Source organism: Triturus cristatus, chromosome 2_1, assembly GCF_964204655.1.
Source record: "Triturus cristatus chromosome 2_1, aTriCri1.1, whole genome shotgun sequence".
In the NCBI taxonomy this organism is placed as follows: domain Eukaryota; kingdom Metazoa; phylum Chordata; class Amphibia; order Caudata; family Salamandridae; genus Triturus; species Triturus cristatus.
The window spans coordinates 1,062,217,999-1,062,242,711 of NC_140581.1; the positions used below are offsets into that span (position 1 = coordinate 1,062,217,999).

General features: G+C 45.8%; 1 protein-coding gene across 2 annotated transcripts in view; it reads right to left on the bottom strand.

Annotated features, from left to right (window-relative positions):
* The window catches only part of EMCN (endomucin), a 672,183-nt gene that overhangs the window by 112,971 nt on the left and 534,499 nt on the right, over nucleotides 1–24,713 (bottom strand). For both annotated transcript variants that reach the window (XM_085635882.1, XM_085635891.1), the window contains exon 6: nucleotides 10,617–10,736. In XM_085635882.1, the coding sequence (XP_085492008.1) occupies nucleotides 10,617–10,736 (120 nt within the window). The remainder of the gene's footprint in view (nucleotides 1–10,616; nucleotides 10,737–24,713) is intronic.

Sequence of the window (24,713 nt, forward strand, 5' to 3'; positions counted from 1 at the left end):
ACAACTTCGATGGTCTAGTAAAGGTACAATAACATTACTACACAAACATAAAAAGCCCTTAGTGAAAGCTACATTATCTTATGTACAGTTATAGCTCAAGGTCGAGCATCTCTTCACAAGCAGGTAAAGGTAATATTACAATGTCACATATGGGAAAAAATGATACTGTCCTGGATAGAAATTATTGAAAAGCTCGTGTTCAGACACCCTTCTGCCTTTCTCATCTACTGCTGTCCAAATGATTTAAAGGCGCAAAAAAAGAACTTCCCAAATCAAAAAGCACTGCCCCTCCCTTTAAAAATAATATGTTCTCCCATAACACAGTAGGCGGTGAGAACTTGAGTGACTCAGCGTGCATCACTAGTCGCTCCGGGTGACAACCCTCAGTCCCGCCACCCCTTGCACCCTCATGCATCTCTTTCTCAACCTAACGTATATTTTTACTTTTTATATAAGGTTTTAGACTGTCGAGATGCTATTTTATGCTTCTAACTGAAGAGCTGCTGTGCTGAGAATACATTTGTTTGTGGCTTGCCAGAGATTTCTGCTGTTGCGATAACGTGGGGGGGTGAGTTTGAACAGAGCGATAGATCTTAGTGGTTTGCGTGGAAAGCAGTAAAGTACCTTGGGCAGTGCACTGACAGGTACCTAGAACTGCATGTTAGATTTAAAATGTCATTTTATTCGCTGCATTCTGCTTTAAATGATAAACCTTTACCTTTTAAGATATTGGACGGATGTGTGCGCCTTGAGGCTCTTTTTGCCCAGCGCTTTGTTAACTCTTGCAATGTACCGTGTATGCTAGTCACGAAGGCAAATGATTACCTAAATTCATAACATTTTGTTTTGGAAGATCAAAGTTCTCCTGCTGTGCCTTGTTTCTCAGACGTAATGCAATCTAGAAACATCTGTCTTTGCTTGTTAACTAGGCTTGATCGCGTATTCTGTTATTTTTATTGTGTGGAATTTTTATCAATTTACCATAGCACAGCAGTCATAATTTTTTTCATTTCCCAAGGATATGCCATAACTTTGGGAAATGAAAAAAAATATGACTGCACATGGGATTGTGACAGCTGCCTACTTAACCACGCAGTGGGTGCAGGCACATTTGAAACAAGCTGTCATGGTTCAGAAAGTCATGGATGGGGGCAGATATTCTAAGCGCTTGTATTGCTCTATTAACTTTCCTGCTTCCTCAAATTTGCTTGAAAATGCACCATTTATCCACTCTCTTTTTCAAAATTTTCTCGGGGGAGATCCCCCAAACCACCCGTAGGTTGTTCGAACTCGCTCACTGCGCTCGCTCGCCGCGGTGCAGTACGGCAATAATTTTACGCCCACCACTTTCAAATGTCACCAGCCACCACTGAGTACATGTCTGTGTCCCACCCTGGACATGTTGCTAAACTATAGGGAAAATATATTGTTGCTAGGACGTGACAAGGGAGACATTACTTATGAAGGCTCTCTGTTAACGTATTACCCATTCCATACCCAAGCTGTATTTGATGCAAGATAGAAATTCACACAAGTAAAAAAAAACAGTTTTCAAGTACTAAATGTCACATACGCCATGTTATACAATGCTAAGCTGTGGTTCAGGCTAGTTGGGAAAGTTCACGGGTTCTCAGAACACCAAATGACAGCTGTATTTCTGAAAAAAAGTTGCAAAAAAACTAATAATGGTTGGAAATGCTATAATTGGAGATGCAATCCATGGGCTTGGTGACTATAATTAACTTGACCTTCTCAGGCATGATATTCACAGTCACAGTGGGAACTCTCCGTACACATTGGTGGTGTAGTTGTACCTGAGATGAGACGCATACTGATAATCTCTGTTGGAGACGGAGTATTAAACCTCCTCTTGACCTGCAAATGGTGAAATGGCTTGGGTATTGGATGAAGCCATCATCTCAGAATTTGAAGGGATACACAGAACTGTGAGCAGTACAAGTGGGTACACGATCTGCAGTTCTATTTTACACACCATTGAAGACATACTGATGTGCATTTGATTTCACAGACATAACTTGTTGATGCGGGGGTTGAGGAGCATGGGGTTCTACTTAAACAAATGTTCTTTACAGGTCATAGTAGCCAAGCAGATTACTGTATCAGCAGGCAGCATGATCTGAACCTCTGTCAGAGTAATCCACAAACTGAGTGAGAACAGACCCTTGTTGATTAAATTTGTGACGTGGAATGTACGGGGGCTCAGTGATTAGCAGAAAAACAAGACAGATTCTGACATACACTAACTAATAGCCACACTATCAATAGCTTGCTGTTACACACTTTGCAGGTGAAAGATGTAAACATATGGCCTTTGGCTGGGGTGTGCATAGATATTTTGCAAATTACTTTAGATACTCCGGTGGTTTGCTATATTAACCCCTTCGCTGCGGCACGAATTTTGCCGCGGCGCTGGGGGGGTTTGGGGTGTTTGCGGCGCCGCCATGCTCGTGACGGAACCACTCTGTCACGACTCCGCCCACATGCATTGATCGCCCGCACAGACGGGGAATCAGTGCCGCGTGGACGGAGCGGCCGCCAACGGCCACAGCATGACGGAACCACTCCGTCATGAGCACACGGCACCCGTGGCTCATGACGGAGTGGTTCCGTCATGAGCAGGGAAGGAGTTAATTGAAAATGGATTACAATATAGCATAGACATATATAATCAGCAATTGATCCAGAAGGTAGATAGTGAATGTTTACAGCCCAAATTATGATACTCTCAGGTTCTTTCCGAAAATCATGACAAAATGCAGAGATCTGCAAGGCCAACGATCATGTGGGGAGGGGACCAGAATGTAACACAACAAGTTACATTGGATAGTACCAACAACAGAGACAGATACCATCCCATTGCAAATGCTGCACTGCTGGAAGAAGTGCAGCAGAATAACTTGGTAGATCTTTGGAGGGTTAGAAATGATCAGACGCAGTTATACACTTATAGAGAAAGAGTACTTAACTCTGCCTCTTGAATAGACTTTTGGCTTGAGACTAAGGATATCACTGGATGGACGATGGGAGTGGATCACCTGCCCTGTACATTTTCATTTTCAGACCATGTACAAATAGTACTAACCCTGTTAATCCCACATGCACCTCATACACAGAGAAAATGTCAGAAAATAGCAGTTCAACCAAATATGGTGTTAGATAATGCATTTAAAGAAGAAATACACCAATTTTTGATTTTTAGATCAATTTAGACTCAGTTAAAGATACTGAGACAATTTGGGACAAATTTAAAGTTTAATAGGAGGGGAATGTATTTCTAAAGTCCATGGCATACTAACACCAATTAGAGGCAGGCTAAACATGCTAGAGTATGACCTTCAAGAATTAGAATAGAAAAATGGGAAGGATTACAGCCCATTTACGATAACACAGATTCAATTTTCATTGCTAGAATTTCATTAGGAAGTGGATAGAGAAGTTGGATAGTTGGGGAAATATGAGACTGCCGTACAATATGGTGAGGATGAGAGGCCCGGTAAGTCCCTGGCAGGGGTAATTTAGCCCAAAATAGGCATCAGAACACATTATGCACATAAAAACATGGGAGTGAAGTATTGTGTATCAAACTGAGGAAATAATGGAAGGCTTTAATAAGTACTATGAATGAGATATGCGTATAAGCTTGAGAAACATGTGGAGGACATTGACCAATATCTTGAGAGGGTCATTCTGGTTTGGGTGGAGAATGTAGAAAGTGAAGTGTATGCCACTCACAGTAGAAGAAATAAAAGCACCGTCAGTGACTTAAAAAATGACAAAAACCCCTGGGAGGGGATAAATTAAAGGAGACATCTTACAAAGAATATGTGAAGCAACTGCATTCCACTACAATCAAGAAGGGAGAACTTCCCATCCACGCTTAGAGAAGCCTTTGTGAAAGCCTTACTTAAGCCAGGCAAGGATCCTGGATTGTGTGACTCCTGCAGACCATTGTCACTATCTAAAATAGACAATAAGATTCTGGTAAAAATAATAGCCTCCTGACTGTTGCTTCTGCTGCCGGGCTGTAATTATCAGATCAGCCTGGTTTTATACCACGGTGTTCAATGGCAAACCTCTGTTCTCAGCTGGTCATCAAAAAGACCAGGAATCAAGCCAATGGCAGGGTTTTCGGATCCCACAAAGACGTTAGATTCCATCAAATGGCCGTATCTTTTAAGGGAGCTAAGTAAAAAGTCTGGGACTAAGTATAGCAACAAAAAATGGTTTACGCTCCTTTATACTAAACCGGTTGCTGGGATCAGAGTCAATGACCAGATCTCTACCCTGATAGATATAAAGGGAGGCACACAGCTTTAGCACTGACATTAGCGATAGAACCACTGGCTGAGGGAATTTTATGGTGATAGGGTATCTAGTTTGGAACTCACAAAGTACTGATATCACTGTATATCAATGACATTCTGTTGGTTAAAAACCCAAATATAAACCTAAATCCACTGATTGATGAGATTGTAGACTATGAACGGTGTCTGTACTGTTTAAAAACTGGTCTAAGTCCTTAATGATGCCGGCGTCACAACATGGCCGAGTTTAAGTTATATGCTGCAATAGAAAACAGACCCAGTGTGATATCTAAGTATACAATCTCATAGCGATCTGGCAGTGAATGTCCCAAAAATGTATGGGATGATTATGGATATAAGAGAAGGTAATGTGGAGAAATGGATTCAATTCCCCGGACCATGGTGGGAAGAATGGCACTGAAAAGGATGGTCATTTTACGTCAGTTGTTGTATTTGTTTCTGAACATACCCATGCCGTTAAACAGCAGTTTTAAGAACGCTACAAAAACCATTTGCACAGCGCAGGTTTGCAGAAGCCAATTTTGAGATATCGATTACATGATCGCTCAGGCACAATTTGCGGAACATTGGTTTTACAAAACTAGGTAAGTACCGAGCAGAGGGCTGCTGATGGACTGCGTTGCCCCATATCCATTCAAAACTGCAGTTCTGAAGCCAACGGTCAGACCCAGAGGCAAAATATATACTGTGCATTGCACAATGCGAGCATGGGCTAGACTGGCGCAATTATGTGTAATTGACAGCGTATTCACAATACAAACTCTTAAAAGTGTAGCCCGAGAATAGCTATTACAAGTGGAAGATACATGGTTCAGAACTTAAGGGTGAGAAAGATTTTAGGATGGGAGATCTCCATAAAGATAAGATGTTTATTTATACGACTGAATATCTCAGCTGGAGAGGCTCCTCCCGCCTAGATTTTTTTCACTATCACAGATGGAGAGAATTGGCCAAACAGGTGTTCCCTCCTTTTCCATGATAACCTGAGAAGTGGAAATTGTCCTTAGAATCTGTGGGGCCAGACCCTAGGAAGCTTTTATGAACTTGGGTGAAATGGGCACAAGATCTGAGAATAGAGGAGCCGCAGGAACAATTAAAATATTGCTGTCGACAAACCAAGTAAGTGTCTATGAATGGCCGGCATAGATTACTCCATTATCAGTATTTACATTGATTGTACTGTACACCAGTTAGTATGTTAAGATATAGTGGGAGGGCCAATGTTAATTTATCATACCCAGGAGGAGGCTTTCCTGTGTTTGGCATGGAGCTGCCTGAAAATAGCTGCATTCTGGCATCTACTATTTTCTTTTTTTTTTTTTTTTTTTTTTTTTTTAAAACCTTTATTTGTGCATATTAAAAGAACAAATACGGGCCTACAACCATCAGGCCGGCCACAAAACGGTTAAGCACTGAGACAAACATTACATCCCCTGTGCATCAATGGTCAAGATTAGCAACGATTCAGGAGTTATACACTGGAGAGATCCTTGACACCAGGGGAAGGAGAAGTAAAGGTTAATTTTAAGGTTTTCAAAATAATTTTATCGAGGAAAAAAGTCAGTAGAGGATAGAACCAAGGAGATTCGAGTCCGCAAGATGGCTTCATCACACAGGAGAGCAGCAGCATCATTAGAAACGGCCATAGAAAATCTCAGACAGTGAGGCGTTGCAGTTATATAACAGGATAGTCACATGAGTAAATACGCACCCCTCCAAAGCCGCCCCCACTCAATCCACCCCACACCCGGACCCCGAATCGGAAACAAGGATAGCGCAGAGACATAGAAGAAAAAGGCCCATAGAACTAAAAAGAAACAGTTAATTACCCCCCCACCCTACACCAATGCGGAGGCTACGGCCTGCCCCCCCCCCAGCATAGTGCCTGTCGCCCAATGAACCCGAAATATAGACAAGAGAGAAAGTAGGAATAAAGGAAAGAAAATAAGAAAACAAAGAAGAAAGCGGGGAGGAGCCCACGTAACCTCGGAGCGCCCGAAACCACCGGCCAACTACGTCTCCACACACTGAGAACCCACTACACCCAAAGGCGGTCGTGTGAAGATAACGTGTCACAACAATATAAGGAAGGCAGACAAATCGCGACGAGTGCGCACAACCTATGCAGACAGTTCCAGTCCCAGTCCAGCCCATCCGTGAAACCATGGTGATAGAAAGCAATCTAGCCCTGGCCCGATCGCGGGCGTAAGATTAGACTAGCCCCCACATGAAGGCCCCGCAGCCCGTGCAAACAAAGACAATATGGCCGCTTGGGAGAAGATGGAGAAGTAGAGTCACAAAATGGCCGCCGATCATCTATTGAGGTCCCCTTGTGCACCATATAAAATCCAGACCTGGCCTGTAAAGTACAGGAGTTCCACATAAAAGAAGCCGTAGGCCACCGTGAACAGTTCCTCGAGGACGTCAGGTGTCGCTCAGCTGGATACTCTTGCGGGCGCGGTGAGGCAGGCAACAACAAAGCAGGCAGCAATGAACGGGGAAACAAAGTGTCCACAATTGAGCAGGAGATCGATTGATCCTGGGTGCCGGGAAAGCCAGATGCAGACACCAGTGCAGCACGGTTATACCCAGTCGTTGCGTCCCCGCAAGAGGACAGAAGCACTGGCAGACCCACGTCTTGTTGAGAACAAACGGGGCGCTCACGCCCCGCAGCCGACAGTATGGAGTCGAACCGCTCACTCAGCGTTTGCAAGCCAACACACAATTGCAGACGAAAGTCCCGCAGGGCAGCCAGAACGGAGCCGCATGTCAGCGGAAGCTGCGCCCCCACATCGGCAGCAATCCGGGACGGCACTGTGGAGCTGGAGTCTGGTAGAGGGAGGGCGAAGCAGGCAGCGGGCGAGACCGGAGCATCACCCCCCAGCAGCGAGCAGGCAATCAACGCCATGTTTTACCGCTGAACGGTACAGTGGCCAGGGGGGGGGTCGTAACAAGGAGGCAATTCCCCGCAGGTCTGCGCCGCAACAGGTGAAAGCCAACAGTCGCTTCCCCTCTCTCGGACTCTCTTTGCAGCCGACTAGGCAATAGAAGAAGGGGGTCTGCAGCCTTCCACAGCGCGGGCCACAGAGCGGGGCAGGAGACCCGCCACACCGGGGCTTACCCTATAGCTCCAGCCCGTCAGGTGAAAGGTGAAGGAGGTGTCCGGGCGTCTCTCCCCCGGCTCGTCTGGCGACAGTCCGTGGTGTGAGGCGGGATCGGGGCCGCGGGGCTCTGATTTGCGCCGGGGGTCCAGTGACTGCGGAGCTTCCAGGGGGCCGACCAAGGCCACAATGGAGCAGGGGTCCAGCGCGGAGAACAAAGGCACCAAGAGCTCCGGCATCCGGGCGGGCTCAGACTCCGGGAAAGCGGCGGCGCGGTCAGCGCGTCGTCGCGCACGTTGCACCTCGAAAATCGGCGAGGATAGGAATCAGGATGATAGTCCGAGGCCAAGGGCCGGCGGAGCCGGGCGCTCAAGCGTCTGCTCCGGTCGCCATCTTGGCTCCTCCCCCCGGCATCTACTATTTTCAACGTTAAACAAGATGGCAGAATTGACCATGAGAGCTGAACCAATGCTGACACTACTAGGGTATGTGAAAAAAGCCCCATAAACCAGTAGAAAAACATGCTCCTCCCTGTGTCATCGAGCCCAAGAGACATTTGGGGGCCCCTGAGCAGATACTTGATAATGAAGGATAAATGGTGGAAAGATCCAGTTGAGGGAGTGGGCAAAGTAAATGGTACATGAGATGTGAAAGTCGTTCATTTGTATGTGAAACTAAATATGTTTCTGACCCCAGTGTTAAGGAGCTACCAGATCCAGTGAGTAACAAGATAATCTATTACTGTGCTGCTTGTTTGAGTAGTACTGCCATGTACCGTGTGCCTGGTATACTGTGGCTACATGGTATTATTTTAAAATAGTAATTAAAGTGTTAAAAAATGGAGAAACCTAGAGGGAGCTTATGCTCATCTGCTGCAAGGATGGTAGATGCATGTTTGCAAGTCACATGCCATCTGGAATGTATAATAATTCACCGTATTTTCCCAAATATTTTGTATAACAACATCATATGCCTTTGGAGTCATCAACAACGTTCTTTGTTAAACCTATAGTGTGCCTTCAGAATGTTTAGTAGTTCTGGACGTATTACAGAGAGGGAATTGGATTCATTTCATACACCTTCAACCATTAGCTTTCATGTAGTTTGCATGGTTTGCCATTGACTGGATGGGTTGCTCATGTAGTCATCACATTTTGTCGATGGTTACATTTTCCCATCGGTGTTTTCATTTAGCTTCGGTGATGGTCATCAAGTGGTACTTTTGTTAGACAGCGGATGTGACATGACACGTTGCTTTTAAATTTTTTCTTTGCTGTATTTATTTGGCTGACACAACAACATTTCAATTGCTGATTTATTCCTTCTTTGTTTAAGAAGTGCTGTTGCTTGGATGCCTTAGCCTGTTATAGTGACAGAGAGCTATCCACTAATTGCTCTTGCAGGTTCATTCGTTTTAATTTGCTGTCTTAATAACTAGCTATTGGATTTAGTTTTTTGTTCACAGAGAAAAAACTTTTTTTAAAGAGGCACCTAAGTGAGGAAACTTTGTCAAACACATTTTCTATGTTTTATTTTGCTCTGTATGTCTTCTAAATTCAGCACGTACACTGCAAACCTCATCTCTTGACTACTTTTCATAGCAATAATCTTTTAGGGCACCCCTTATCTCTCTTAATTCACCCTGTTCAGCAAAGTCGACCTAATCCTTCTTGTTGTAGCGCAAGATGTTGCTGCATTATGGGACTTTCTTTCTAGGACAACTAATGACAACACACACTAAGTCAACAAACTATTATCAAAAAGTTCCATAATTAAAAATAAGCTAACCTATTGGCTTTGCCAATACTTGTTCTACCTACTTGTTCCTTTCTTTAGATCATGGTCACTTCTGCATTTCTCCATTTCCACTAGGTATCAGTGCGGGGATGTGTTCTATGCGTTGGTTTAAATGGAAAAAAATAAGTGCAGGTACTCACCAAATTGAGATGTGGACTAGGGGGCAGGGCTTGGGGTGAGGCTAAGGGGCGGAGCTATGGGCAGTGCAAAGGGATCCGGCCAGGGGCAACATTTAAACATTCATGCACGCAGACAGGGCATTCAGTACATGTATTTTAGAAACACTTACATTCGTTGTTGCCCTCATTGCTAAACCTTGATCCTAAGTGCTGTGCTATAGCATCACTATCGCCACCTTCCTCCTCAGTCTGGTTGCAAACCAGTGCTGCTGTACTCTGCTATACCAGCAGGAAGCCTTCTCTTCGATTTCCCGAGAGTCACGAGATATGCCTGTTAGCAGGCCCTGCTCACACATGTACAGTTCCATGGACTCCACAGAGCCTAAGTGGACACTGTGTCAGTGATCACAGTGTGAGTCAGGCCCCTCCCAAACTTCCTGCCAGCTCTGAATGAATGCCTTGTGAAGGCCGCTCAGTTAGCACATTGCAAGGGGAAATTAGCACTCGATCAGAGTGTTTCACGAAAACGGATCCACTCGTTTCGCTATTTTGCAAATGCCAATTTCACTTAGCTTAGCTTACATCCCCATGAGTGCCGGTACTCTCTTTGAACAAAGAGAAGTTCCAGTACTCAAGCGCTGAAAATACAGAAGTGCCGGTACTCAGTACTGGTGAGTACCGGCCCATTTAAAGCACTGTTTCTATGTGATATAAAGGTCCAACCCAGCCTCTTTCCAGTGCAATTGTCATAGTAAATGGACATTTTATAAGTCAGGCAGCGAATGTAGAAGGGACCATTACAAATATTTTCTTGTTAGAACTCTATTGATATACATGGTTTGCACCCAGTGTCATCTTGATGATTTTGGGGGCCCCGGGGAAGACCTATTGTGGGGGCCCCTTTACAGAGCAATTAAAACATGCATTACCCATTTCCTTCTAACTTAAGCCCTCATGGTGCCAGAAAGTACTGATTTATATGTTAAACTTAAAGAAACGTTGGAAGTAAGTGGAAATTTGTTTGCATGGGACCCAAAAATCCTTCAGATGACAATGGGGAGAAAGATTCAAAGTTAAAGTTAGGCAGAGCCAGAGAAATAGCAAAGACAGAGATCAAATAATGTGAAAGATCATGCTCTCAGTGGACCCCTTGAAAGGGGGGGGGCTGGGCAATTGCCCACTTTGCCCACGCCCTAAAATGTCTCTGTTTGCACCGGTTGCTCCAGACAGGAAAAATTGATTAAAATGTTCACCTGGATGTGTGCCACTGGTTGATGGCGTTGAAGATGAACCACGTCCTAGTGGCCATGTAGAGTTAGAGTCGGGATCACTAGTTGTGTTACTGAAGACAGTTGTAATCTCGTCAGTGATACCTGCAATTAAAAGTGACACATTAGGGGTGGATAAAACAAAGTTATTATTGTGCAAGTGTAAATGTAATTAGGGAAGGCTGCTGCTAGCAATGTCAGACAATTAGTACATGGAATAGAAGTAAAACAAAACCGCAGCCAATCTCAACGTGCAGTACTATGGTGTAGAGGTCATTTTAAATGATTTGCAGTACAGTACTGGGTGACTTCAGCACAGGTATTTTGGTGCTGGCCACTATGACTCAACAATTCACACTACTTATACATTGAGACATGGGTTAAGTGTCCCCTCGCTTCCAAAACTCAAAATGTTCTCACATTTCGACTCCTTTAGCAATTCAGTCATTTTAAAAAATGTATAACTGTCCATGTTGCCCTATCTTCCACCTTCTTCAAGCAATCAAAAAGGTACAAATTCTTAAATAAGAAAAATTAATGGTTATATAAAATAATTATAAACATTTTTATCTCATGCAATTTTCCAAGTCCTTTAGTTCACACTAATTTGTAGAAATGCAAAACGTTTCTTGGCACTACGTATAGATAAAACGTCACACCCTTTTAGGACATTTTTACATTTGTGGGATAGATATTCGTCTACTTAAAACTACTAACCACATTTAGCCCTGAAGTGGCTATACTATGGTTAAAATGTAATTCAACTTGTGTATGTAAGCTTCAATTTGAAACGGTAATTGAGCTTTTGAAAGGGCACATGCAAAAGCATCAAGAAAAAAAAGATTTGTATGGGTTGTAATTGCAGTTTCCACAAGAGCCGTCATTGTCACCATGCTCGCATTGAGGGGAAAATGGCCTACTCACTGTTTAGCTGTTCTGTCTACCACTCGCGCATGGACTCAGAACAATTCCGAGTTATATGTAATGACGTCATATATCATATAAAAACAGGCGCTCGCACACGCTAATGATACAGCTCTATGTTCTTCTAGTGACATTGCTGCATTGATCTCCAAGGCTTTGTTATTTTATTTTATTGCATTGAGTGGTTCGTATCGGATGCATGTGTCACCTTTGAGCAACTTTAAGGCTCTATGTGGACATGTGATCTTTGTCAGGTGTTGACGTCATTACACTGGTTGTGGATGAGTCAGATAACATTTTTGGGGGTAATATCCTTTGACTTTGAAGGTGGGGTCTCTGTTCAGTTTTTATGGAGATCTGGGGATGTAGATGATCCGAACGTGATTGTTTCCTTTGGGGAAATCTTCCCTAAGGTTTCCTCCTTTCAGATTCTTCTCGAAATCATATAGGTACCGATGATGATAACTAAAGTTTATTATTTAAATGAATTATGTGTGTGCATGTTGTGGGAAAGACATACGATTCCCTTCTGTGAATATTCACTTACATAGTCTTTCATACCCACATTTGGCCAATTAATGAGCAGTCCCCATTTTGGTTGATATAACCAAATTTTGGTATTTTAATCACTGGCTCACCTTGCTTTGTATTACCCAAGGTATACAAGGGTCAAAGTACACACTGGTGTATATTATAAGGATATTGCAAGTCACTGAGGAGTTTAATGACCATATTGAGGAACTATAGTGGAATGAATTCAGCAAGGGACATCTAGACCTAAATGTCTATAGCCTCTTTACTGTTAATGAGTGTAAGCATTTGCAAGATAGATGCTTGCTCTATTAATTGGTCTTGGTTTTGTGAAGAGACTGAGCTCTCTGTCAATGGTTGTACAAGTACAAACACTGTGTAGAGCAGAGACTTGCCAACTATTGTCTCATTGATTGCCCACTAGAGGTAGGCTCTATATCGAAGCTTTGCTACAGGGCAAAGGTTGTACGTAGTAGGTCCTTACTGTCCCAGAAGACCTTGAGTGTTTAGAGGGAGTGGGCTCTGCATGAGAAGTTGTGCATAGGTGAAAACTACATGCACTAGGCACTTGCCCACCCAAGTGTGCTTCATTACCCTTTAGAGATTTGCTATCTGCAAAGTGTTAGGTACAAGGAGAAGGCTGTGCATAGTAGGCCCTTCACCACCCAAGAAGCCTTGTGAGTCTAGCGGGAGTGAGTTCTAAGTAGACGGGTTCTGCCCTGGTCAAAGACTGTTTGCAATAGATACTTTCCAATCTGTGTGTGGTTCATTGCCCATAGGAGGCCAGTTATCCATAAGGATTCGTTGTAGTGCAAACTCTGTGCTTAATAGAGACTTGTTCATCTAATGGGGCTTGGTTGTCTGGAGAGAGTGAGTTCTCAATGAACTGTTGTTCACAGGGTGAAGACCATGTGCAGCAGGGGCTTGCCCACTCATGTGTGGTTATTCGCCCACATGAAGTCAGCTATCCACAAAGTGACAAAGTGTTCAGCATTAGGGAGAAGGCTGTCTGTAGAAGGAGCTTGGTTCATCTAAGGTGGCTTGTGTGTTTGAATGGTAAGTTATGCTTTAAATGATTCTACACCATTTAGCACTTACTTTTTTTCAGTGGTTTTTCAGGTTCAAATTGTGACTTTTATGACCTGATATTTTCACCTAACTATAACATTACAGTAACCTTTAGTTTTTTCAGTGAAAGTTACGTTTTTTTTAATGTTACACCTAACCATAATGTCACATTAATCTTTGTCTTTTGAGTGAATTTCTGTTTTTATTTTTTAATGTAAATTATAGTCTGTTTTGTATACCTAACTATAACTTTACTTGTTTTTTTCAGTGATTTTCTAGGTATATTTTTCAATGTAACAAAAAATTAATTATCAAAGTAATCTTTATTGCCGATTTTGCTTTTATATTTTGTAATCAATTTTCAAGACTAACCTTTAATACTAAAAATACATGTGTGCTGTCAAGTGTATTAATTTTTTTCCACATTACATGCTCTCATGGTACTCCTGCATAAGCTTCTCACCCAGTGGATGAACCCTGTACGAACTCTGAGTAGGTTTTACTTCCAGTTCCGGCTCCACGGGAGTCCCAAGAGAGTGTCCAAATTTAAACACGTTGTATTTACTATTCAAGAAAGCTTATTATTTAGTTTAAGCCTAGAGATTTTCAAACTGGGTCAGTTAATGAGCATCTCTTGAGTCTTACTGTGTAAAAATTGCTCCATTTTTAACTTTCACACTTATATGGGGGCTCGCGGGAGCTCCATGGGAGTCCCACAGGAGTGGTGTCAGTTCCATGAAGACATCTGATTGGTTGAAATCAATGTCTGGCTTTATTTATAGGCCGTTCCCACAATTTCAACTTTGTTTCAGGTTTGCACTCTGATGTCAGAACATCTAGTGTTGGCCTATGCTATTTTTTGTGTTTTTGTTGTTGTCGGATTCAAGACATCTTCAGGGGATCAGAGGAAGCAGGAGGAGGAAACCACTTGCCAGGTCATGAAGGAATCTCTTATGTGCTAATTTTTCATAAGTCCAGAAGGCAGGAAGAAGATGTCATCCAGATTTGTCACTTGTAATATTTGCAAGAAACAGTTTTCCAGGGAGAGTGTCAAAAATATAGTTATGGCACCATAGCAATGTGGTGGTTCATGAGGGCTAGGCACCCAGTTAGCCTATCTGGAGCAAAAACAGCATGATGCTGAGGCCCCCACTACCACATATAGACCCTCACTTGAACAGGATGATTCAATGCCACAAGACCTGATAGAAGTGCTCTTTGACCTGGATCCAGCATACACCAACATGATCATCTATCATTGGAGGGGCTCAAAAGTAGTTGTTTATAGTGGTGATCAGAGCAAATATTGTTTAATTATTTTTGTTCTTATTCCAACTTTTGATGCCCTTTTTCCCTTTTCAACGTAGAACCCCCCCCAATGTGTATATATATATATATATATATATATATATATATATATATATATATATATATATATATATATATATATATATATATATATATATAATGTATTAAAAATAATGTTGTCTGACATGTATTTGCAGCTGGCACAACAGAAATAATTATTTATTTCTCTTTGTTTTTCCTCTTGTGTACTACGGTCTACAGTACATATACATGGAAAAAATATCCTTAAAGGACAGTTTTATAACATAAATATTTGCAGGTTAAGTGTGGAAAAGGACTGCCTTCTCCATAAAGAGCACTGTACAGGGCAAATGTAGTGCACAGTAGGAGCTAGCCCATGAAATCGTGCCTGTGTGTTGTGAGGGACTGCCTGCCCTGTGAACAGTTCTTTATAGGGTAGAGTCTGTGTGCGATAGTTTCTTGCCCATGTAATTGGGATTAAGTGTGGTAAGGTACCAGCCTCTATATGGAGACCTCTGTGCAGAATGGAGGCTGAACATAGTAGGGTATTGCCCACGTACAGGGGCTTAGGTGTGATGAGGGACTCGCCTCTCCATGAAGAACTCTTTACAGAGTGAAAGTGGTGTGTAGTAGGGACTTGCCTATGTATTCAGACATGGGCGTGATGAGGGAACTGGCCTCTTCATAAAGGGTACCTTACAGGTTGAAGAGTGTGAGTAGTAGGGGCTTGCCCTAGTAATGAGGCTTAGGTGTAGTGAAGGACAGGCCTCTCCATAAAGACCTCTGTAAATGGGGAAGGCTGTGTGGCCACCTAGTGGGTAAAGGGTGTGGTAAGGGACTGGCCTCTCTGTCAAGAGTTCTGTATATGGTGAAGGCTGTGCTTAGCAGTTGCTTGGCCATGAAATCAGGCGTATGTGTGGTGAGGGTCTGTCCTCTCCTTGAACAGCTCTGTACAAGGTGAAGGCTGAGCATAGTGGGCACTTGGTCTTCTAATGGTGAGTAGGTGAAGGATGTGCATATTATGAGGGTTGTCCATCTAATGGGTCTTAAGTGTCTGAAGGGAGTGGTATCCCCATGAACATTTCTGTACAAGGTGAAGGCTGTGCATAGTAGGAGATTGACCACCTAATTGGGCTTAGGTGTCTGGAGGCAAAGAGCATATGAGGCTGGAGTTAGGCCACCCAATGGGGCTTTGATATTTGGAGAGAGTGGGCTCTCCGGGAAGACTTCTAATCAAAACAAAGGCCGAGTGTAGTAGGGGCATGGTCTCATAAAGAAGCTTGGACGTCAGGAGGTAGCTGTCTCTCCATGAAGCCTTCTGTACAAGGAGAGAGGTGTGTGTAATAAGGGCTTGGCCATCTAATGGGGCTTGAGTGTCTGGAGAGAGTGGCTCTATGTGAATACTTCAGTATGAGGTGAAGGGTGTGTACGTAATAGGGGCTTGGCTACCTAAAAGGGCTTGGGTGTCTGAAGATGGAGAATATGCATAGGAGGGCCTTGGCCACCTACTGGTGCTTGGCTGTCTGGAGGGATCTCTCCTTGAAGACTTCTGTTCAAGGTGTAGGCTGAGCATTGTGGGGACCTGGTCACCTAATGGAGTTTAAATGTCTAGTGTGGTTGAGCTCTCTTTTATTCTGCCTACAAGAGTTATTTATTTATTTAGTTTGGTTCTGCAGTATTCCTGTGGGAGGCAGTGCAGACCCCAAGTGCTCTCGTGGGAGTCCTGCAGGACCACACAGGTCTGCACTGGCTCCTGCAGGAGTAGCATTGGATCGCAGGGACACCCAAAAAGTTTTTTATTTAAATATAGTCCAAGGTAGGGTCTCTCTGGGACCAGCCCACAAGTCCTAGGGAAAAGGGTACCTCTATCTTGCCCCATACTGAGTTCCCAAGTCTTGCAATGGCGGCATGTTACAGCCAGCCAATCAATTTGCTCACCCCTAGTGAGACTGTAATCTATACTACAGGGTAGTTTAACAATCCTCGGGCCTGCATCTGATGAACAGGGCTATAATTGGTGTACTAAAACCTAAAGCTGTAGGTGGGTGACACTCCTGAAAGTTCACAGAACTATTTTGATCAGCAAGTTACGGTATAGGTTAGTCAAGAACAATGGATATGTTATCTTCCAAATGATATTCAGGTTATTTCCTTGAGGTTAGTCAAGGAGCAAAATAATTTTCTTTTTCTATTTAGTATTTTATTGATGTTATACTTGATGTCTGTCAAGCATTGTTGACATCACATAGAAGGTTATGAGAGAGGACCAGTCAACACATATTCAGGCCCCTATGGCTTGAAGGCCTGGGGCTTTTTCGAGGCAATTCTGCTGTTTATTGAATCACATATTTATTCCAGAGTCTCAAATGTAGTTTCAGGAAATCAGTCCGAAAAATAGAAAATTGTCTCAAGAGTATCTGTTTCAAGAAAAATCTTAATATGGCACAATATAATGCTTGGAACCCTGATCCAAGTGGGTTAGGAGGAAAGTTGAGATCCGTCACTATGGTTGTTGAGAAAAGAATGTCCTCTTGGCCAATCTAATCGCTCTATATTTTGAATTTGTGCTCCAGTGGGACTCACGGCAGTATTCCTGTGGGACCAACCGTCCATACATCTCAATTCTTTGTAACTTTAATTCCTTCAAAATGGCTTTACACAAAATCACAAAACACACACTGTCTGATTATAGATCTTGCTTTCTGCCAAATGTGGTGTAATTCTGTATAGCTGTTTTCTCCCTATCGGAGTTCAAAAATCCCCATGGAAATTGCATGAGGAAATTGTGTTTTGTTCCCCCCCATTTTTTCAGCCCCGGTTCACAGATCACCCTGAACTATTCCAAGAAGGAGGTGATGTGGGTGAATTTTTGTTTTGGAAACTTTGTTGAGATTAGTCAAACGGTGCCACTGTTATAAGCAAAATAAAAAATAGTCTTTCTATGAAAAGTCATCAGTGATGCCATAAATGATGCCACCTTCTACAGAGACTTCAGACCATACAGAACGCCACAGCCAAACTCATCCATGGCCTTCCCCGATGGCCCCACATCACACCCCATCCTCAAGAACAATTAAGTAGGCATATCATACAAGCTACATAGTACAATGAATATGCCAGAGAAAAGGTGCTACAAGGGTGATACCACACCCTACTACCCAAGGCGAGAGTCCACACAGGACAAAGTCCAATGTGCCAATATGTCAAAAGAGATTCACCCCGGAACTCCACATTAAAGTGTAAATCAAATAGATAAAGACTGTAAAAAAAAGAATGATTTGGGGCAAGAGATTTTCTTTCATCTAAAGAAAAAAAGCATCACTCTCACCACCATAAGTTTCTTTTCACAGGTAATTGTTTATTTTTTCTTTAGATTAATAGTACATTTGAAAATGAAGTTATGTCCATCATGTTTACAAAAAGATGGTGACAGCTTCAATATAATGATGAGCAGGTTACATCCATCCAGTTGTTGTTAATGGTAACAGCCAACACGTGTTTTGTCACACAGTGACTTTTTCAAGGCTGTATGGCAATAATAGACATATATTGAGGTACTTACATGTAACCGCTTTAGCAAACAAAAAGGTTGTAAAGTTTAGGGTGAACTCCAGTAGTGACGAGTATTTGAAGTGAACGTCAACAAGAAGGCCATTGCAAGGGGGGGCGTGGCTAGCCAGCCAACATGGCAGACACGAATCCCTAAAGCTCCGGCAGACATCCCCCATTTATCCGCCACGATCATCCTGCAACTGTGCCATCCACGCTGGTAATGTGTGGCTCTGGTGAGGTGAAGTGCTGCTGATGCCAGACCGCCCTACTGCGAGACATTTTGCGGGCTGGGGCTGCAGTTGAGGCCATGTGGGGAAGTGCGGCCTGCACGCAGCGAAGACATGCGGAGACAGCGCGCAGCGGGAGACAACAACCAGCACCCAGAACAAGGGAAATCCTCTGCGGCGCTTACCGGACACAGCCGCTGGTGTGATAGGGGCTGACTGGACCGTCGGACCCCCGGTAGCTGACCTCTGATGTGCCTGACAGGTGGTGGGAACGCCCGACCCCCCTGGTGGCGGCTTCAGGGCCCCGGGCCTCTGGCGGTGACAATCTGGGGGGAGCACGGGATGGATCCAGCGACCACCGTCCTACCGACTGCTGCCACGACTGAGGTGAGGGGTGCAGCTAGTATGCAAAATGGCCTCATAGAGGAGGCGTTGTGACAGAGGCGGCCGCATAAGCTGAGGCCGTAGCGGTCCTCCGGGCAAAGAGCAACGGTGGCGTGCATGTGTGCTGAACCTGGAGGGATTCCCGTCGGGCCCTGAGTGATATGCTCCCGACATGCGACCACTCGCTGCGGCCCTGCCAGATTGCCACGTGATCTCTCGGGGACAGAGTCATGCTGTCACAGGAGACCCTAGATCGCTAGCGGGGACAAGCCAGAGAGCTTCAACATGCGCCATTTTAAAACCCGGGAAAGTGCTGTAGTGAGAGATGCACCCAGTGCGTGAAGCAGACGTGCGGAGCTGTGGCACTTAACGGGCAAGGCGGCATACCGGAGTGCAGGGGCAGCTGATCTCCGGTGGCCGAAGCGGCGAGGATGCCTGTAAAGGAGGCAGTGGACCATGTGGTGGAGCAGGAGGGACCCCGTCCCTGAGGCACCTGGTGGGTGACATACTACTAAGGGGCACCCAACCAGAGACTGGGTCAACGTGCATGAGAAGAGATAACCAGATACGGTAACAAAGGCAGGCGTAGCAGCGCTTACCTCAGGGAGGAATCACGCCGACCCTACAGAGCCTGAGGTAACAAGGACCGCGCACCCAAATCCGGCCATAGTCCATCGAAGCCTGAACATGTCAACCCACACCTGAGCTAAACACGACAGACCGGGAAGCAGTCAGAAGTGGTGGGGGCCTCCTGGCTGGGGAACAGTGTACGCGCACCATTGACACTGCCAGCAGTTCAACGAGCAGGGTGACACCAGGCACAGGTGAAGCTCTGGAGGTGACTCGTCTTGAAGGTGAAGTCGTGGGGGAGGAAACACCCCGAAACTGGCAAAATCAGAAACATAGCAGGACCGGCATGGACTGGTCCACCAAGATTAGGGGGCTGACACAAAGGCTATAATATACGGCGGAAAGTGGTGACAGAGGCAGCCTGAGCTCACGGAACCTGCTGAGACTATACCCTATGAAGCTGCTGCAACCCATGGAGGTAAAGACGCGGGCTACTCGCCGCTGAGAAGTGACGTTACCGAGGAGGAAGATATCCTAATATTGAAAGTAACTGCCTGCTGTTACCCCACTGGGAGCCCAAACATCCCACGCTGCTGGAGAGATGCTGGCGCAAGGTCTGGGCATAGGCTCTATAGGCCACAAACCTCGCTTCTGGAAACGAGATGCCACATATAGTGCAACAGTCCCTAACGTACAGGCCTGGAGACACGGCTCAAGCAACCCACGCCTACGGACGAAACAGACGACCCCCCAGCTCTCACGCTGCGGCCCTACCATAGACAAACCCAACACCATTAACAACTGGCTGCGAATGCCATCGGCGCAACAACTTGTGATGGACCGTGCCAAGATACAGCAAGGACCGCTGTATACGGGAAGTTTGGACCCTCCACACATGAGAGACGAGAGGGAGATGGAGCCAATGACCATGGCCCTGGTGGCCAAAATGGACTCGGTGCTTGCAGCAGTGGAGAAGATTGGTTCTGCACTAGAACATACCAGAGCCTCTCTGGAAACTCGGATTGATAAAGTCACCTCGGACTTCACGCTCCTACATGCAGATCACCGTAAACTGGCTGAAAAAGTCGCTACCCATGACCAGACACTCAAAGAACTTGAACCTGTCACTCGAAGCCATGCTGCTGTGCTGCAAGACATGATGGAACGTATACATGACCTGGAAGATAAAGTAAAAGATGCAGAGGGACACTCCCGCCACAATAACGTCCGCGTGGTGGGATTGCCGAAGGGGGAAGAAGGAAGGAATCCAGAGCAATATATTGAACGCTGGCTACGAGACTTACTACCCCATGGAACACTGTCGCCACCGTTTGTAGTGGAGAGGGCCCATCGTGTACCTATGCAGAAACCCCAGCCAGGGGCCAGGCCTCGCCCGTTCCTATTTAAACTATTCAACTATAGGGACAGAGACGCAGTGTTATGTGAAACTCGAAAACTGGACGGCCTTAAAGTGTGCGGAAGCCAAGTTATGTTATTCCCAGACTATTCTGCCCTCGTGCAATGCCACAGAAGTAACTATACGGCAGTGAAACGCCAATTCAAAGAACTGGAACTGCCCTGCTATTCCCCGCCAGGCTAAGGGTGGTAACGAAAGGGGGGACCCGCTTCTTTGACTCCCCTGCGGAGGCATGGGACTGGCTGGAGGAGTCGGGGCTGTGGACAGGAACACGACCCCTGGGACCAGATGGCGACAACTCAACAGGCAGAAGAAACCAACGGCGTGGAAGGTGCAGGACACTACGAAATACAAAACCAGGGACAGCAGATCCGAGCCAGGAGAAAATCAGAATGGAGCAACGGGAGCGCACACAGCAGGGAGCGCCTGGAAACCTACATCTGAGAAACGGTGGTGGCTAGCGGCTCGTCATCAACATCAACTGAAGTATCTGAAGATCTCTGCTTACCAGTGGTGACCCCACAGACTGCTGATGGCATCATAGGATAGAACACTGTCATGTTGAACTCTGTCATAGACAGCTCACGGAAGTAGAGCTTTGTTCGTTAACTAATGTGTTTTAAAGTGCACTTGAGGTGGGGAAGGCACAGACAGGTTAACAACCACCCACAATCCATTATGCGACAGCTAGGGAACTACTGGGCCCACGACAGGCCACCCGGCGCACTACTACTGCAGAGAATAGGCATACACAGGGCGGAATTCCATCTAATTCCACGCTGGTTCCGCACACTGACCCAGGTGATTACCTGGATGGCACACCTCATACACAGGAACGGGGGGATGGTCACAGCAGAACATTACCTGTGCGTGCGACCCCACCAGGCAATATACTGAACTAGTTTACACTTCTAAGTCGTTACAGAAGTTTGGACGGACATCTCCGCAGAGTTCGCCCCAGCTATTATGACGTTCAAAGTTGATGTACTGTTTCTGTTACAGCGGATCGGTGCACCCCTACCCGCCCATGACCCACACGCATCAAGATACATTCCACTCCTGACACCTCAGATGATCAAATACTCTAGCAATGACACTAGCTAACATAGTCACATGGAATATACGCGGCATGCACACGCCCACGTGGCGCTACTCCATTTTTGCTTACCTCCAGAGACACTCTGTAGGTATCGCCCTACTGCAAGAAACACACATGACACAGGCAGAATTAGACAGACTGCGTAGGTGCTGGAGAGGACAGGTGTACAGCACTGTATACTCAGCACATGCGAGGGGCACGTTCATTTTCGAGTGAGGGCGGGCACCCCGTTTGACTGTACAGATGTGGTCATAGACCCCAAAGGCAGATACACCTTAGTACATGGGACACTTAATGGTCAATCAATACTGTTGGTCTCGATATATGCTCCGAATGTAGACCAGCCGTCGTTCCTAACACAGTTGTCGTTAGCCCTGACCCCTTACGCTGGGCTCCCCTGGTTGTTGGGTGGAGATTTCAATTCAGTACTTGATGTGTACATAGACAGATTGTTCCCCCATCTCCGCAAGACAACTGCTGTGTCAAATGCACAGGCGCTCACAGACTGGCTCTCACACTGGAGATTGTTGGATATGTGGCGTGTCCTTCATCCTAACAAACGTATTTACTCCTACTATACTGCGATGCATGACCTACATGTACGACTAGATAGGGTGGTGGGCTCCCAATCCCTGCTTCCACTAGTCGCGAAATTGGAATACCTAGGGCGGACACACCCCAATCATAATCCTCTATGGATCCAACTCAGCTGGGAGGCTGATCGTCCCCCCATGCCCACATGGCGTCTTCAAACGTCTGCACTATAGGACCCCGAATTCAGTTCGTCACTGGGGACGGCTATCCTAACATATTTTGACCTCAACGAAGGTACAGCAAGTAATCCACTAGTGGAATGGGAAGCCCTCAAAATAGCGATTAGGGACCACTGTCTAGGGGCCACGTGAAACATACGTAAATAGCTATCACTCTCACTTAGCCACCTAGAATCCCAGCTGCTACAATATGAATGTGAAGGAGAGGGGAGAGGTAGGCACTCGGACCGTCTGGAGGTACTCTGCGCTCATCATGTGGAGCTCCTGGAGCGATTGAGATGCCACAACTACACAGCTCACACAGCTCGTACACATGCCACAGCTGATAGGGCAGGCCCCCTACTTGCCTGGCTTCTAAAGCGGGACAGTAATCACAATCCGATCGGGGCCATACGCACATCAGAGGGAACCTTAGTGTACACACTGCTTGAGATACATAAGGTAATGACAGACCACTACGCACAACTACACCAATCTAGGGGCCGCTGTTCGGGTCAGGATCTTGAGAGTTTTTTAGAATCTGTCCAGCGACCCATAGCCTCAGACGCACATCAGGAGGCGCTCAATAGCCCCCTCACTTTGGAGGAGATTGGGGAGGCGATTGGGTCCATGGCATCTCCGAAAACACCTGGGCCAGATGGCCTGCTGGCTGAATACTACAGGGCTTATCGTGAGTATCTGGTGCAGTGCCTTCACACCCTTTACACTACAGTGCTGGAGAAGTGCACATTGCCCCCCTCGATGCGAGAAGCATACCTGGTGTCTTTGCTAAAACCAGACAGGGACCCCACAGCCCTAGGCTCATACAGACCCTTGGTGTTACTCAATGCAGACTATAAGATACTCTCTAAAATACTAGCAGAAAGACTGGCACCAGCAGTCCCCGAATTGGTCCATGTCGACCAAAACGGATTTGTACCCAAGCGGAGCATGTCGCTGAACTTGTGAAGGTTCTTCAGGGTGGCGACGGATGGCGTGCAGCAGTGGCCCAGAGCAGGATGCCTCATGTTAGACCTGGAAAAGGCATTTGATTGCTTAGAATGGGGCTACCTGTCGGCAGTGTTGCTGCGATATGAGCTGGGCCCGGGATTTCTCCAGATGGTCGACTTATTATACAAAAATCCCACAGTCCGGGTATGGTTAGGGCCATACATCTCTGAGGCCATACCGGTGCGTAGGGGCACCAGGCAAGGGTGCCCGCTGTCACCCCTACTGTTCACACTGGCGATAGAACCCCTAGCGGCGGCGCCACATGCAACAATGGGAGATGGAATACCCCAGGGCGATTCGGTGCATCAGGTGTCGCTATATGCGGATGACCTATTGATCTACGTAAAAGACATAGGAAACATACCAGTGCAACTGACACGTACACTGCAGGACTTCGTCGCCATTTCGGGACGTCGAGTGAATGCTAGCAAGTTATGTATTTATGCGTTCAGGGAGGGAAACCAAGACCCAGGATATACTCTGAATGGTACAAGGGTACAGTGGAGGGAGTGCACCTTCCGATACCAGGGGATTCAGATATACTGCCAACCAAAATATCTGTTCGACGGAAACCTGGGAAGGGCCTTAACAGCAATCAAGTCACAGGTACGCTTTTGGAGCACACTCCCGCTGACGATCACTGTCAGGGTAGCACTAGCTAACATGGTGATCCTTCCCCGGCTCCTGTACTACTTCATTAATTTACCTCTTTATGTTCCTGCAGCCTTCTTCACTACACTCACTAAAGTGCTCAGGGACTTTCTCTGGGGGGGTGCCCGACATAGAATGGCACTAAAGAAACTATATTTGCCCACTGATCAGGGGGGTCTTGCAGCGCCTTGCTTTGATTACTATTATTTGGCTGCGCAGATACAATGGATAGCCCGCTGGCTTGCGGATAGGGGCCGCGAAGACACGGCGACCACTCTGCCACCGCACTCGCTGGAGCAAATAATTAGGCTCTTTCACCCAGCTACCAAAGCCGCACCCCCAGCGCCGCTTCTACTAGCGGCGGCGTACAAATGCTATCGCAGGTGTCTATATCTCACAAGAGCTATTGTCCATTACACGCCGGCAATACCATTGGAAGGATCCCCTAGTGGACCCGGGGTACTCGCATCTCTCTCACTTACGCAATGGCGGGAGGCCGACATACAGACCCTGGGAGATCTGTACCGAGATGGCTTACTTCTACCATTTGAGTCCATGGTGGCAATT